The 17,356-nt window shown below is 39.7% G+C and overlaps 1 protein-coding gene across 2 annotated transcripts in view; it reads left to right on the top strand.

Moving 5' to 3' along the window:
• The window catches only part of TENM2 (teneurin transmembrane protein 2), a 600,599-nt gene that overhangs the window by 557,708 nt on the left and 25,535 nt on the right, over positions 1-17,356 (top strand). For both annotated transcript variants that reach the window (XM_009285708.1, XM_009285709.2), the window contains 7 exons: positions 4,097-4,216; positions 5,731-5,992; positions 6,701-6,968; positions 8,146-8,289; positions 9,842-10,091; positions 12,940-12,960; positions 17,064-17,296. In XM_009285708.1, the coding sequence (XP_009283983.1) occupies positions 4,097-4,216; positions 5,731-5,992; positions 6,701-6,968; positions 8,146-8,289; positions 9,842-10,091; positions 12,940-12,960; positions 17,064-17,296 (1,298 nt within the window). The remainder of the gene's footprint in view (positions 1-4,096; positions 4,217-5,730; positions 5,993-6,700; positions 6,969-8,145; positions 8,290-9,841; positions 10,092-12,939; positions 12,961-17,063; positions 17,297-17,356) is intronic.

Below are 17,356 nucleotides of genomic sequence, written 5' to 3'. Positions count from 1 at the left end.
TGTGAATCTAAAAGCCAGCACATCATTAATTGATATTTGATGCCATTGTATGCTTACAAGAAGTGGTGTTCCCATTTATCAATATTATTTAAATATGTCTCCATGGAAAGATGCTAAGAAATTGAGAATATGTTAGGTGTTCCCATTTATCAATATTATTTAAATATGTCTCCATGGAAAGATGCTAAGAAATTGATGAATATGTTAATTACATTCATATTGCCAAGGTTAAAACTGAAAAAAGAACTTCATTTGAGATAACGCCCAAAAGATTGGACTTCATTACAGGAAACTGTTTTTTCAGTCAGGATTTCATTATAGGCTTACTGGATGATGTAGAGCAAGTCACTAAATATTTGTCTGTGAAATGAGGATCATAATGTTTCTGGATACACCAGGCAGGTCCCCATTGTATTCATCCCTGTGATGCTCAAATAGCACAATGATTTCCATATTCTATCAGAAAAGCCCTGTTGGATCCTACTCTATATAATAGAGAGTTTATTCTATCCTATAAAATACTGTATGCGTACACACATGGAGTTGCTTGGAATAATGGTGGAAAATTGTTCTGTTTTCATCTGAATTTGCTGTGATTTTTTTTTTCCCTCATCAGCTCTGTAAAAATAAAATGGGGGAATTCTTGCAATTTTCTGCAATGTTGCACGAAAAGGAAAACAAGACAAGAGAGAAGCTTACTAATTCATGAGGCTGAATAATTTGTCCAAAAAGGAATACAGGCTACGGCATAAAAAGCAGAGAGTCCGCAGGCTTGTTGGTACATGCTGCTCTGTATATGTTACGGTCAGCAAAATCTCCTTGAGTGAAGAGGAGCAGGCAGTTTCCTGTTACATATTGTGTGCTAACCAGTGCTTGAGCTGGTGCCTCATTAAGCCACCCAGAGTGAAAATGAATGTATTCCCTGTATCTGTATTTCACTGTCATCTGATAATGTTTAGTTGTGTTATTAACATGATCCAACACTTTATTCCTAGAACTTGAAGTATTTTACAAAAGCAGGTGATTATCATTCCAAATTTCTAGATGAGTATAGTCATATGCAGACATTCTTGTGCCATCCAAGAAATATTAGAAATTATATTAGAAATAATCAAGCTGTTTATGTATGGATATGGGTCGGAGTCTTCAAACCAGTCTAAGAATTAGATGTCTAGACTAAGCACGAGCTGGGCACTTCAATCCTGAGGCTCCTTTGAAAAAAACTCATTTGTAATTTTAGTTGTTTGGTTTTTTTTTTTAAATATGTTTTCTAGGGTTCCTGGTGGCAGGAGTCTTAGTGCTGTTTTATTCATCTGAAGTATGTCGTGTATTTTAACCTTTTTTTGCAAATGGCATATTAATGACATTTTTAAATTGGCCTTAGCCTCTAAGTTGTGAAGGTGCTTTTGAGAATTCTACAGCTCAGCTGTTATTTTTGGTACCAATTTTAGGCAAATCTAATGTATAATGGCAAATTGAAAGTTTTAAAACTAAGATTTTTGACTTTAAAAAAGTGCCTCAGGGTTAGACTCCAAGTTTCATCTATACTGAAGCTGCCATAGTCTCAAGACGTAGCTGCCATGAAAGATAATGGCCTCTCCCTTTTCTTAGCTCAACCTCTCATTCCATGGAAAGAGATGAAAAAGTGGGACAAAATAGTGGTTATGATTTTTTTCCGGTACTAGTATAAGAAAAAGAAGTTATTTCCTACACTGCTAAAGCACTAAATAACAAAATGTATTGATTGCAAAATTATTTAGATCTCGCTGATTGTTTCTGTGCAGAAACAAGATGAAATGAAGTTTTCAGGAAAAAAAAAGCGCTATGTGTTTTTACACATTTAATTTCCATGTTAAAAAAAAAGGATTTAATGTGCCAACTTAATTGGTCAGTTACACTTCTAAAAGATTACCAAAAAAAAAGGTTGTCCTATGTGTGACTATTAGTCAACATATCACTTCTTGAAAATCCAGATTTTAGCTACGAATTTTAATGTCCATTGTGTTCCATATTTTGGCATTTTAGAAATAAAAAGGAAGATTTCTTATTCAAATTATTTCCTAAAATAATAAAATTGAAGGTAGAAAAAATTAAGTCCTGAACATTATTAGTTCTCTTCTGCCATATGATGATTTCTTTCTAAATCTGCTTTCTGCGCTGTTCCCCTATAGAAGCTTGAGTGACTGTCTTCCTAAAACTGCTTCTGTGTGTTTGTAACTAAATAATTCAAGCAAAATGAAAAATGCCAAGACAATTATCTTGGTCCAACATATTCCCAAGTAGATGTTCTCAACAGGTATCAATTTCTATTAAATTCCATGTTCCATATTCTGTAACAAAATGTTGATTTCAGAAATTAAAATTTGACCTGGAGGGTCAAGAAATGGTTGAAAGTTCTAAGAGAAAAGTAACAGAAATGGCTCATTTTCATTAATTAGTTTATTTTTTATGTAATATTGAAGAAAATGCTACACCTTGTTTGGAATAAAAACGAGAGGAAGTAGTTGTTAAATAGCCGGTAAAATACAGTCGGAAATTTACACCACAGCACCTTGAACATTTCAGAGTTAATAGAAAAGACCTGAAAACAACCCCTGATATTACTAATGAAAATAGATGTTCTCTGATAGGTACATCGCTTTAGAAATGCAAGCATAGGGGATAATGCGAGCGTTACAGCCGGCCCAGAATTCAACTGCATTTTGCCAGTTTTCGGCAAAACACAGCTCACTTTAATCCCCTTGCCCTGCAGCTGGGACCGGGCCCAGGAGTCTGTGGTGTCGGGATGCTGTGCCTGTTGGTGTGCCTGAAGCCTCCTAGGCTTCAGGGGCAGGTCCGGCCCTGCCAGCGCAGAGCCAGTTCAGAAACGGGGCTTTTCCTTTTCTGGCTCTCCCTATAGCTACAGCTGAGAGTTGGTGGATCATGCTGGAAGCACACAGTGCTGAAATAGAAATCTTTTCACCTAGGGCTGCGGCAAAACACAGTTTTGAGGTCCCTGAGATTATGGGTTGCAGCAGGATTTAACTTTCTCCCTGTTTCCCAGGATCGCCTTCTCCTTTTTCACATTTCCAATGTAGAAATGGAAACCATCTGCAAGGAGCTTCTCCTTTTCCATCTCCCCTGTACCATGCAGCTTCCCCCACTCACCAATCTGCTTCTGTCAGGGTACAGGGAAGGTGGAAGGGAAAGGAGCCAGGGGACCGAGACTCCTCTCCAGCTGGGAGAGGAGCGGAGAGGAGAGGGGCAGGAACAGACTGGCCGTGCCGGAGAGCAGCAGGGCAGGGAGAAGTGGGGCTTGCTACCTCCAGTGCTCAGGAGGCTGAGAATGCAGCCAGGCGGGCAGCAGCAATTTCTGCCGGCTGTGCACTTAGCAGCAGCAAAGCACTCTCAAAAGAGCAAAAGACTGACTGTGCCTCTTACGGGAATAACCCGTCTTCGTCTCCTTTAGGTTAAGCAAAGTTGCTTAACCTGTTGGCGAAGAAAACTCTTTATTTTGCCTGTGCGTATAGCTCGTCTTAAAACCAAATCCTTTCTCCTGTTGACAAAGTGAAAAGCAAGGGTTACAAATCAGGACCAAACGCAGTGTACAAACAGCAGTCACTCCTGAAGATGAAAGAACGTGAACCTTAATTTGGAAAATTAGTTGTACAAAAAAGAGGTATGGCATTACACCATATTTTTCAAGTGTATCAGGCATCCACAGACACGCTATTGTACCCAGGGAGGTTTTTGAGAAGCGCCCAATCATCGTTTCAGTGAGACTTCAGGGTCACAGTTCTGGCTTGGCTGAATGTGAGGTAGCTTTCTACTCTGCAAAGCCTCATTAGACAATGAGACAAAGCCTCGTTAGACAAGGAAGGCACTAACTCCCATTCTGTATACACAGACCTCGCTGCATAGATAAGCAGTTTCTTGATTTAAGTATGTAGAGGGAGCTGGGCAATATCGTGGTATCTTCAGTATTCTAAAAATCTTTGAAGTAAATTGGATTTAGAGTAAGGAAATGAAGCACAAGTGTTCCACTACTCAGTTTATAAACAACATAACTTTGCTTTTGTAACTAACTTTAATACCTTTAATTATCTTTCTTTTTCAGTCTTGTGTCTCTTATAAGAGGCCAAGTGGTGACTACAGATGGAACTCCTCTAGTTGGGGTCAATGTGTCATTTGTCAAGTATCCAAAGTACGGCTATACCATCACTCGTCAGGATGGGACGTGAGTTTGCTTGCTTCATTGAGTACCTATTTTGTATGTAGTATCTTTGCTGATTAACAGATGGTGTGATCTAATGGAACCATGTGGTACCATGCATGGCATTCCTCCCAGGGCAAAGAGCTATTAAGTAAACACAAAAGTAATTTTTCACATGGCATTTTGAATACTAACTGCAAGTAAATATGAAAAGGCTGACTTCTGATAATAATGTGTTAGCAGGCAGACTCCTTTCAAATAAATTGCTCTGTATCTATGAAAACATTTGTGGACTACGGTAATATCCAGCCGAGACCAGAAATATTTTATTTTAAAATGCAAGGCAGGCTAACGCTGCCAGAAAAAAAAAAGTAGTATCATTATAGAATAGTATATTTTGTTAAAAGTTCCTTTCTGCCTCTCTTTCCTTTTGAAGATCCACTATCTTCTGAGTTTCTTCAGGGTAGAATGTAATCAAAAGATTCTAATTGAATATATTTAGACAATTTCCTGCTGTGCAAAAAAGCGCTTTTTCCCCCTTGTATCAGCTGATTTGAAATGCACACAAATTCAGATAAACAAAAATCAATGTGTCATGGTTTATCCAGTTTATTGGCTGTGGTAAATAAAGAGTGCATCTGTGACACATGCATTGTAAACATTTGCCATTTTATCTTGATCTTGCATGCAAACAATTGCATTGAAATAATTAATATGAGTCAACTGAACTACAGGGAGTATTTCATTTCCACATTTCCCAGAATATTATTCTGCTATAATAAAAGTATAATGTTGTTGATTTCAGTGGTTTAATACTGCAGTAAATGGTGAGCTGAACTGTATTTAGATCTGAATAGATTATTGAAATCATTGAGTAATTAGTTACGTTGCCGGCATTTACATGAAACAACTGATATCTACTTCTGTTGTCAGAACAACCTGGAAGTCTTCTACTCATTTAGGCCAGATTTCAAAATGCCAGTGCAGCTCCACATTATTGCTAAGATTATGTAGGGGGTTGGGAGTAAATACCTAATCTCTCTGCAAAATGACAGATCAATTGTCCTGGGGTCGGGAATTCTTATCTTATTTGTAGAACACAAACAGCAAAACTTTTCATGACTATTCTCTTGCTGTCATGTGTCCCATTCTGCGCTTGATGGACAGCACCCTTTAGGAAAGGGATAATTCAGTGTCCAGCTCAGTATGAACTTGGCTTCTGTGCTGGTTTTATATATAAGGGTGACTTGTAATAATAAAAGTGATGATTTGTTTGTTGGGTATTTTTTAATTATTTAATGCAGATTTTGTAATATATAGGAAGAAGGTTTGTCCGGGTGACTTCAAATCATTGCTTGTCTTGGATGGATTTCAGTTGTTTAGTTGCCAAGGTTCACATCCCATTACTGATCATTTGAAGCATGACACTTAAAATAGACCTATTGCTATAGGTATACCTATATACCTATTTCATTAGCCAGGAATGCTATTACTGGAATTATTCAGTCTCGTCACTTCTAAAGCCCACGTTTTTCTAGATTTGACTTGGTTGCAAATGGCGGAGCATCCCTAACCTTGCACTTTGAACGGGCCCCATTTATGAGTCAGGAAAGGACGGTATGGTTGCCGTGGAATAGCTTCTACGCCATGGACACGCTTGTGATGAAGACAGAGGAGAACTCCATTCCCAGCTGTGATCTAAGTGGTTTTGTCCGTCCTGATCCAGTCATCATTTCATCACCACTTTCAACTTTCTTCAGTGATGCTCCTGGCCGGAATCCCATTGTACCAGAAACCCAGGTAAGAACAGTGTGAGTGAAAAGGATATAGAAATCAGTGGTCGGAAGCTAGTGCTGACCTGAGCACTTACACAGAGTCACCGTTTGTCCCCTGGAATTGCTGTAGCGATGCCTCTGTAGAGCTGCATTCATTCTGACAGATACCAGGTTTTCTAATGAGGTCTGCAGGAGATAGCCTAGGTTTATGTCACCCAGACACATTTATCTTTGACTACCGTGCACCTTCTCATTATCATACAATATATCAGGTATATCTCTGTATTTCCGTTGACAGCTTAGGTGTTTCAAGAGAATTTTGCAAAGGCTTGGTGTGTACTGCTAACCACAGGCTGTTTTCTTGTATGTTGTGTAGGACAAAGGAAAACTGCTGGTACTATTGCTTCACTACTTTATTCAGTTAGTCTTTACTTTATACTAACTGCTAGTGGAAGTTGCGGGTTCCTGTGACTGTATTTCTTATGTTCCCCTTGCATATAACTTGCAGTAAAACTACTTGTACTTATTTGCACTTTTGCCAGCAGTGTCGTCTGTACACAGATGACAAATAATTGTTCAGAAATGTCACCTGAACTGCATCGTTGCACTGATTTGAGGATAACCATTCCCAGTAGGAGAAAGTCATAAGTTCATAAGAATATGCAAGGTGATATTATTCTAAAAAAAAATAACAAAGCACTAATGTAAAATGTTTGATCTTTTTCCTGTTCAGGTTCTTCATGAAGAAATCGAGATCCCTGGCTCTAGTATAAAGCTCAGCTACCTGAGTTCCCGTACTGCTGGATACAAATCCTTACTTAAGATCGCCATGACTCAGTCACTTGTGCCGCTGAATCTAATCAAAGTTCATTTGATGGTAGCGGTAGAAGGGCATCTGTTTCAAAAATCATTTCAGGCATCTCCCAACTTGGCATATACATTTATCTGGGACAAAACAGATGCGTATGGTCAGAAGGTTTATGGGTTGTCAGATGCTGTAGGTAAGTCAGCATATACAAGCTCCAAAACTTTCCAAATAACACCTGTAATTCTTGGTAAGAAAACTGCAAAGATTTCTTATGGAGAAGCAAATACAGACTAAACAGTTCTTGTCTTCCTGACACAATTTATCTTTGTATTATGTTTCTCTTACACATTAAAGATCACATTCAGAGGGTCTAAACTCCATCAACATGCCTGTGCTTCCCGATTGGTAGCTGACTTAGAAGGTTTAGACCAGACAATGGGAAAAACTGGCCACAGGAACTTAGGTGAAACCTAGTCCACCACTATGTTTTTATTTTCTTTCAGCTAACAAATGAACCTCATGCTGGACTGGCTGGCATTCTTCAGTGCATTTGGATTTTCATGCATGCTGTTACTTATAGCCTCTTGTCGTATAATACATTTGACATGAAAATGGTGTTTTTCTAATGCTGTTCAGTCTTGTAGTTCTACAGCAGGTTTTAGTTCGCTTGGTTCTAGTGGGTGGGGAAAAAGAGCGATCATCATAATATTTTTAAGTTTTCATTTGAATATCAGAACAATTTTGATACAACGGTGCTAAAAATGGGCATCAGAGCTGTGCCAGTGTGGAAAGAAAAACTTACTTTTAAAATCTTATTTCAGAAAAACTTACTTTTAAAATCTTATTTCTTTTCTATATTTTCTAAAATCTTCTTTGCGATAGCTTTTCTTTCTTACATTATTGCATAAGGTATTGCTTTTCTGAGTAATCCTCACAGTGTGTGTGTGCGCTTAAAAGCACACAAAGTTTTCACTACTCCTTGGTACATGGTATGTAAAATGAACACACTAAATAAATGCTTTGAACGTCTGGGAAATTAAAAGTTTGATCTCGTCCTGTTATCTGATAGAATAATTTTATTATATTTTAAAAATTGTATTTCTCACTCTCACCAAACCAGTCACTTCCCAATGCCAACTCTTCAAAGAGAAGTGGTCAGATCCCTGCAGAGTACATGTGAATGAAGTTTCAAATTTGTTTCTAGTCAAAGATCTGAATTTAATATTGTAGAATAAGAGAGAGGAATATAAACACTCCATCTTCTTGAGGGGGCTGGGGAACTGGAATGCTAAATGATTTGAATGTGCTCTGGGCATTTAATTCAGTGTTTGTTCAGCAAGTATATTAGATTTTATTTTATTTTATTTCAGTTTCTGTGGGTTATGAGTATGAGACTTGCCCCAGTCTCATTTTATGGGAGAAGAGGACAGCACTGCTGCAAGGATTTGAACTTGATCCTTCAAATTTAGGAGGATGGTCTTTGGATAAACATCATGTACTTAATGTCAAGAGTGGTGAGTTAGTTAATTCCGTGTGTTTTCTGTGCTATATGGAGTTCTGTCTGTGAACACTTTTTATTTGTATTATAGTTACACTTTAAAAAATGCAATTTCTCCACTCTTCTTGTTTCATCTTTACCTCAGTAAGGTGTGGGACGTGTTTCAGCTGTCAGAAAATTTTTGTAGAATTTCAACAGCTATTTTACTTTAAGAAAGTCCAAATCTTTATCCTCTGTTCTGTTGTTCGTTTATTCCCCTGTGATGCCTTTCTGGCTTCCTTCCCTGTTTTTCTGATCTTAACCACACCTGTTCCTGGTTCCTCTTGTTTGACCTTTTTCCCCTCGCCTCTGACATGGGGTTTAAAAGGAGTATAAGTCTGTGATGAGATACTGAGTCTCATTTGTCTTTTTCTTTTGTCACCTGTTTGTTTTTTCCTCACTTCTCTTTGTCTTTACGTATCCTAAGCTGAATGTTCCTGGCCTTCATATTTTACGAGAGACTCTTAGGGAGCTGAATGCTTAGCATATATTTCATTTGATCCCTGTAAAGTGTTTTCTACAGCCTCCCTGCTGATCCCTGCATTAACAAATTGCAAACTGTATTGTTGCTCAAGAAATCTAAAGTAGCGTTCAGAATAAGCAAGATCGGGCTATTTGAACACAATTTAAGTGCTGTGCAGAGGATCAAACATCATTGAGATAGTCATTTGGATAGTGCATGATATTCACTGTCGTCACCAGTGGAGAGCCAGTTACTTTACATTAGGATCATACAATTGCATTTCCCAAGAGAACATGAGGCTAAAAGTTTCCGGCCAGATATCTGCAATCTTTGATACACTGAAAATGGTCACTCTGTCAGAGAATCCACTCCCTGCTTGGAGCAGGGGTCTGCTCTTTGAAGAAATATTTTGAAAAGAAATCCTATCGTAAAGGCATTTCTTGAAGCCTAATAAAGATCCTTACCACTAGCTTCCCTCTTGCCTTTCATCACTGATCCTTAGCAGCCCTTCTAGGAGTTTCATCTTTCTCCTATCTTTTAATTTTCTGTGCTATCCTCTTCTCTGGCATCTCCATTTCTCATTTTTCATTTTCCATGAAAAAAGTGTGAAAGACTGCGAGGTGGAAAGAGAAGAGTAATGTTGGCACAAAATTCCAGCCAAAATGTAACATAGGAAACTGGAGTGAGAGGATCCAGGGACACAAATAAGGAACGTGTCCTCTCCACTGTTTGCCTTCTCACTTCCCAGTTAATAAGACAGTCTAAACCATTGTGCCAGGCCAGAGGGATGTATGGCAGCGTTTTCTTTTGTAATGAATACCAAAGGATTCTGGGTTTAGGTTTGGGTCTGTGGTTGTGTATGTGTGTCTTTTTTAACAGAGAATCTTCGTTACACCTTTATTTTTACTACTGCAAAGCTCTTTCACTCTTTTTGCACCGTTGAAGAACCAAGCGCTGGAGTCATTTCAGTGTACAGAACTTAACAGCAGCTGTTGAAAAGAGAACTACCTGAAGTTCCCTGCAATGAATGATTGTAATAACCACTTCTTCTCCTCTTTATTATTAGGTATATTGCACAAAGGCAATGGAGAAAATCAGTTTCTGACTCAGCAGCCGGCTGTGATAACCAGCATTATGGGGAATGGGCGCCGAAGAAGCATATCCTGTCCTAGCTGCAATGGTCTGGCAGAAGGAAATAAGCTTTTGGCCCCTGTAGCACTGGCAGTGGGTATTGACGGAAGTCTTTTTGTTGGAGATTTTAACTATATTCGGCGTATCTTCCCATCCAGGAATGTTACTAGTATATTGGAGCTGAGGTAAGGTGTTAATCTTAGCACTTCATTTCCGTAGCCTGTGCTCAAATCAGCCTTTACCATTACTTTTTATAATTTTGTAAAACATTGTCACTTTCAACCTATTTAAATTCCAGTGGAGAAATGGGGCACAGAAATGCATAGTTCAAAGTCTGTAGCTTATCAGAGCAATGGCTAATAGAGAAGGACTACAGAGTACAAACCAACTCGTACAAAAAATACAAACCACCTTCTTCTGTCCTGTTGGCGATCATTTGATACGATCTCCTCTCAGTACTATACATCATTTAGTTTTGTTTGAAAACTACAGAATTGACTGCCCTTAGGTATTGAGCCACAGTGGTAAGCAAAGGTATAACAGTCTTACAAGGTTAGAAGGAAGGTTTTCCTATCAATGGTTTTGAGAGTCCCTTTCCCACTTCTTTTCCATACTCGTAAGTCTATTTCTATAGGTTGGCAAGTGCAAGTAAGGTTGACAGACAGAGTCACTTCACATCATCAGAACTCTTTTTAAGATTGTATCTCTGCCCCCCCCAACATTAACATTTGGTCACTTGATAGGGAAGGCATGAGTGCAGAGTGTACCACTTCACCCATTTCTGTTCCATCTCCTTTTTTCATTATTCTAGGAGAGGCAAGAGCTATTGCTTCAAACCGTAACTCACGTAACTGGACCTTATAGTTACAGCACTGTTGAGTATTTGCAGAAAAATGAGGAAAAGTAGCTTGCATTGGCTGTCTTCTGATACTTCTGCAGACCACAAAGGCAGTAGGATTAGTGCTCTTGTAAATTGGATATAGCTGCAAGGTACATTGAGTGAATTTAGGTCATTAGCCTTTTTTTTTTTCATGATATGGCCAATAACCAATTCCTCTGCTTCCACCATACTTCTAGTTTTTAATTAGTGGGACAAAGCGCAAAATGATTGGACTGTTAGAGAATAGGAGGCCTAGCTCTATTTTACACCTCTCTTCCATTCATGTCATTCTGTTGATGTCACTGTTGTGAATTCTGATTTATATAAGAGAGAAAGATCCGATTCAGGCCAATTCTACTCTGAAATCGCTCTCTGACACCTACCTCATACACCATCAGGCTGCCTCACTATATTTAAAAAAAAAAAGGCATAGATCATCCAGTGCTTTCTGCTAGCGGCTCAGTATAAACCACAGAAGGTAGCTGGTATGGATGTGTGACATGCTATAAATATTTCTACCAATATACACTATAATTCTGCATTATATAGAATACGCTGATTTTTTTTTTTTCTAATTTGTTCAGTTCTGTTTAGCTTTCTAGTAAACAGGACTACAGCTTTATAGGTGAAGAGGAACATTTTCAAATTAGGATACTTAATATAAGGCCTTTATATGCACCTCACTTCCTAATACCAGCCAGTGACAAAGTTTCCTAGCACACCTGATATTTGAAAATATCTCCACGTTTACAACAGTATTAGTCTGAGTACTTTGCTTTCTCTCTATGCGTGACAGAACTTGGGCTTTTCAGCACATGTGAGGGAAAATGGGAAAGGACATCAGTAAAGAAACAGAAGATGGCCTTCTTAATCTGCTTTTGTCCACTTTCTCTTTTCTTTTATGAGGGTCTGTTTTCCATAGTGTAGTTTCTTTAGCTTCTGTTATAACTATTAACAATGAACAATAAAGCTATTGTATTTTGAGTGCTGTTGGACAGCTGCAAATGACTTGACACACAGATTTTATGATTTGCAGTGATGTCTTTTGCCCCCTGTTCCTCTAAAGGGAATTAAGGTCCATTCCAGCAAACTTCATCTATAGCAGTAATTGTGATTCAGTGGTCATCTTAAAATCTGTATGAGTTACACGGGTTAAGAGTTTGAAGATTTGAGCCATTGAAGTATGAATGAGAGCAGAGTCTTCAGCTAGTATCAAGTAGCTTGAATAACGTTGCAAATAGTATGTCCATAAGTATTGCAAACCAAGTACATCACTTTATTTAGATTTCACAACGGCTGTAGTTTTGGTTTTACATAAGCCAATATAAATCTTGAGTAACTTTATAAGTCAGAATATCCCACTGTGCATATTTGCTTCACACTGTCCTTTATGAAGGTGCCTGATCTGAGTGGCTAATAGGAATTTTGACTCAAGAGTGTTGCGTTTCACACTTAACGTTGGTATTGCAAGTTTGGGGCTGTGCATTGAGTGCTGCAGCTCAGGAGTCATGCATCTCTTTGTTTCATTCAGTGGATATTCCTAAATGGAATTGACAAAAACACAGTGAAACACTGTGGTGTGGAGAATGGATTAATTTACTTCTGGGAAGTAGAGAACACTTTTCCTTTGACTTTGTGTCTAGACAGTAAACTAGGGATCAATTAATGCTATATATCTCCCATTGTACAGTATCTTACTGCTCACTTAGAAGGTTTCTTTTACCCTGAGAATTTGCTTTGATGGGCTTAAATAGATACCAAGTAGCTTCCAAACTTGCTTTAAGCAATTATTTTAGAGACTGGGGGGAGAGGAAAATAAACTCTGTAGTAGAAATTTGTTTAGAAATAGCCTGTTGGAAACCTATTTTGATTAAAGAGGTTACCTCCAACTGGCAGACAATATCCTAAGGCCAATGCTTCCCCCTTCCCAGTTCTGTATTGGGGTTGGGGGCAGGGGTATCCTACTAGGGAACTATCTTGCAACTCTATCACTCCCAGTTGCTCTTCACCCATAAACCAAGCTAAGGCTAGTGCTGAAAAGAGATATCTTCTCCTGTGTCCTTTTGTAAAATAAAACAAATACTATGTTTGCTTTACCATCTATTCTTCAGCTAACTGTTTGTTCTTTTTTCTTCTGTTCCCTTTCTATAAAGAAATAAAGAGTTTAAACATAGGTAAGACACGAGCTCTTTCCCATATAATTTGATATGGTTTGTTTGCTTCATTGTGTTTGCTTTTTGTGTTGTGCTTCTTGTGTAATGTTATGTTCTTCATGTACCATATATAGAAACATTTTTATGTGCTAATTGTGTGTTATGAATATGATAAGCATTAGCAATTATGAAATGCAGTCAAAAAGCAACCAAATAAGTTCTGACAGCAATTAGAAATTTCTAGTAGAATGCAAGTATAATGAAGCCCAAGCTAACTTCTATATAAACACTTCTCCCTGCTGTCTATAATTGGTCTAAATGGTTGAGGTAAACTACAACAGCAGTTTTACAAATGCCAGAAATGTTCACAAAAGCACTAATGACTGCAAATAGGTCAAAAACTCATTTTCCAGTCATTAATGATTTTCTGAACCCTCTGTCCTTTTTCATAATTTAGTTTCTATTTTCTTTCATCAAATACATTTAACAGTCAGTCAGCCTGTGGGGCTGGTTGTATGCAACCACTAGATGCAGTCACTGTAAGATTCATGAGGGAGGCATAACCTTTTCGGATGTTAGGAGAAAAGATTTTTCATCGTCTCACCCGAGCAGTAGGCCTTCTGGATGGCAGCAGCATAGGAAACGCTTGTACCTTCTTCCACGCCACACCTGGGACGGGGCGGGATGTTTACCCTGGAGAATATCAAAGGCAAGAACAAGAAGGGCTGTTGTAAACTATTCCATAGTGTCCTGTGCATCACCCTTCTAAAACCATACTTTCCGTTTCTATAATACAAGTTAGATGCAAAAGATGTCAGGGCTAAACAGTATAATTTCCCCTTTACAATATATTTTGGTATAGCAAGCGTAACTCCACTAAGTTTTCTTATCTGGACAAATTCATTCACAATTTGCTAATGATTACTGGTGATGCTGGAAACTCCTCATTTGCAACTTTGGGCATGGTGGTGTTGGGCTGACGGTTGGACTCGATGATCTTAGAGGTCTCTTCCAACCTTAATGATTCTATGACTCTATAAGCTTAGCTTTCAGGTGCTTAGAGATTTGCTCTGGGCAGCTTCTCTTTTTGGTTAAATTGAAAGAAAAGCTATTGTTGCACTGTTGTGAATTTGATGCACGTATGAGAAGAACAGGGAGGACAAGCTGATCCTGCCTGTACTTGCTGTCAAGGCACCAGGCTCCCTCACAGACCAGAGTAAGGCTGCATGTGGTGGTAACAGCTGTGTCCGCCGGAGAGGGCTAGAGGAGGGGATCTTACTGGCAGAGGCCTCTGAGCAGTACCAAATGTTATGGAAAATCTTTTAAAACAAGGTAATTTCCTTGGCTTCCTATACCTCGAATAAAAGATTACAGTGGCACGGAGAAAAGAGAGGCAGAGGTCTTTAATTGCTCAGATGCCAGTTTGAGAAATATTTACTACTCATTTATAAAATGCATCCCTGTTTGAGGTAATAATCTCGTAATTTCTTTGGGGACATGGTGAGTGCATGTCGCCTTCCACCCGTCATTTTCTGCCAAAATCCCTCAAATATTTTATGTGGAGTCTTCCATTATCTGTTCCCTTACCAAGCTCGGGAAAGAGCAAAGGGGTGTACAGCAGGTCTGCAGCTCCAGCGAGTTGCTCCCTGATCTGGAACAAAAGCTCATGACTGACTGCCTGGTAAAACTGCCCTGAGGGAGATTCCAGAGGAGAAAGGCAGGGTGAGCCCCATGGACACACCAATGACTGCAGGAGAGGAGAGGGAAATAAGCCCATGTTCTGCCATTGCTCTTTACCCTGACTCATACCTTATCCCATCCTGGTAACAGTGGGACATACCCAAGGCTAGCTGTGGGCAGAAGGGAAGCAGCAGTGTGCTCACTCAGGAAGGCAGGCACAGGCTGCAAAATCATGTCCGAAAAGAAGAGAGACCCTTCCAGTCTCGCTGAGCGGCTGCTGCTCCATGTCAGGCAGCAGAGCAGCTCCCCCAGGCACTGCTGTGAGCAGCTCCCATCCCTGAGACCAAGCAAGGCCCCCGCCTCCGGCAGCAAGTAGCTATGTCTGTGCCCGGCTCCAGTTTGTACCTGCCTCAGGTCTCCCCGTTCAGCCAAGGCGGGGGTGCCACATGTTTTAGAAGGGCCAGACAAAAGGCACTCTGGGCCGGAGCCCAGCAGGGAGGCGGCAGCAGCGAGCCTGCAGCAGTAGCACTCAGTTGTTGGCTCATCTGCTGCTGTTGCAAAGCCTTGAGCTACGTTTGGGTGTAGTTGTGAAGTACGGCACAACACTAGTGTCACAGCAAAGTTTGTTCTTCAGTGTTACGGGAAAAGCATGGTGGAAGAATAGAGCAGAATTTCAAAACAGTGACAAATGTGCAGGTGTTTGTATGGCTCAGATACTCGAGAGACTGGAGAAATCTTGTAAATGGAAAGAAATAATTTTATATGTGGCAAAGGAGATGGAGCTTTGTTTTGGAGGGATGAGAAGGAATGTGATAAGGGTCTAGTGAAGAGGTGCAGTCTGCTGCTGAAGATAAGGAGAGGAACTTGGGGAATAAAGAGATTGTGCTCTAATCTCAAGCATGTCACTAGTCTCCCTGCATAACTTTGTCTATACCACTTAACTTCTCTGTGCCTCAGTTTCCTCCTCTGTAAAATGGGTATAATACCCATCTTTTTAAAGTACTTTGAGCTCCATGCATGAAATAAACCTGCCAAGTATTTTTTGTTTACTGTATTTTTTCATCTCTAATTTCTACACTCCTAGACTTCAGCAGATGGTATTACCTCTGCCTACTGAATTTTCATCAAACCAATCTCCTTCCTACTTTCTACAGTTTTAGAACAAACTGTTATTGACCTAAAATCATGACACGTCAAAGACTGGCATAGAGGAAGATAACTGTAGAAAGTGATATTTTTGGGCCTCCTCATTCCTCCAAATCTGGTCATGACCGCACGAACGCAGTTGTCTTTGTGCTGCTGATAATCCATCTGCCGAAAGTGGCCTTACTATAGTTTCAGCGAGTCTGATCAAGAAATGGCTTATGTCCATCATAACTTACCTCTGTGTATCCTCACTCTTGGAGATGGGCACTTTTGCCACATGAAACTAGGAGTGTGGATATTGGGAGGCAAATATCTCTGGTTACTGGTAAGTAACCTTCATTTTTTTTCTTCCTGTCTTCATTTGTCTTCTATGCTTTGAAACCACCATTGACCTTATTTACGCTCACTCATAGGCTCCAAAGGCTGGAAAATTCACATCATGCTTAAAATCCAACTAAATTGAGTTAAACTAGCCAGGCAAGATTTTGAAAATATTTCTGCACTGCAGTTCTGTGTGTGTGAATGTATATATATGGCAAAGATTGACATTTCTCAATTTGCAGATGATTTGCTAAAGTAGCTCCAAAATGTGACAAGCTGTCAAAAACCATATATTTCAGAAGAGAAATAGCTTTCCATATGAGCACCCATTCTAATCGCAAACTGAGGACCAGTTTTTCAATAACAGAAGGTTTGGAGTTAAAGTCAGACACTTGGGGTCTCCGGTTTTAGTTATATAACCAACTTCATCTGCCGTAAATGAGATTCTTGATAAGAATGAATGAGAACAAATTTGCTTTAGAAATAAATTTGTTATGCCTCTGCCTCCTATTTATACAAGACCTCACAAATCTTGTGGCATAATATAAGTAACTCAGAAGCTGATTCTTTGATCTTACTCCTATGACTTCTGCTTTCGAGGGAAGTTAAACAAGGTGGCGGGGAGGAGGAGCAACAGGTAGAGATAAGCCAAAGAGAATTGACCTGGAGCAGATCTAAAGGGCTAAAGAGATCAAGAGGAAAGTCTGCTGTGCAGCTTTGGCTTATTGGGCTCTGCTGTGCAAGGTTTGGTGTAGCAGGATGAATGAGATTTAAAATGACAATCCTTCTGAAACACTGACCAGGCCCTAATCAAGTTAGGTCTTCAGATGGTAGTCCTTCAGACCCCGCCTCTGTATGAAGGTGTCAGACTTTCTTTCCAGATCTCTCTGTGCCTGATGAGTGTCTAAGCTCTGAAAGCCTGTGAAGTTTCTAGACTGCTCAGCTGTTTCTGTTTTATGCTTTCTTTTTCTCTAAAGCAACAATCCCGCTCATAAATACTATCTGGCCGTGGACCCTGTTTCAGGCTCACTGTACGTATCGGACACCAATAGTCGACGGATATACAAAGTCAAGTCCCTCACTGGCATGAAAGACCTAGCTGGTAACTCTGAAGTGGTAGCCGGGACTGGAGAGCAATGCCTGCCCTTTGACGAAGCCAGATGTGGGGATGGAGGGAAGGCAGTGGACGCAACCCTAATGAGCCCTCGAGGTACAGTAGGAAAAGAAGCTGGAGAAAATGACTGCATGAGGCTAGGCTGGCTGTGGAAAT

This window comes from Aptenodytes forsteri, unplaced genomic scaffold (assembly GCF_000699145.1).
Source record: "Aptenodytes forsteri isolate BGI_AS27 unplaced genomic scaffold, ASM69914v1 Scaffold54, whole genome shotgun sequence".
NCBI classification, from domain to species: Eukaryota; Metazoa; Chordata; class Aves; order Sphenisciformes; family Spheniscidae; genus Aptenodytes; species Aptenodytes forsteri.
Note: the sequence above shows the minus strand (reverse complement) of the source record. Positions and strands in the feature narration are given on the sequence as shown.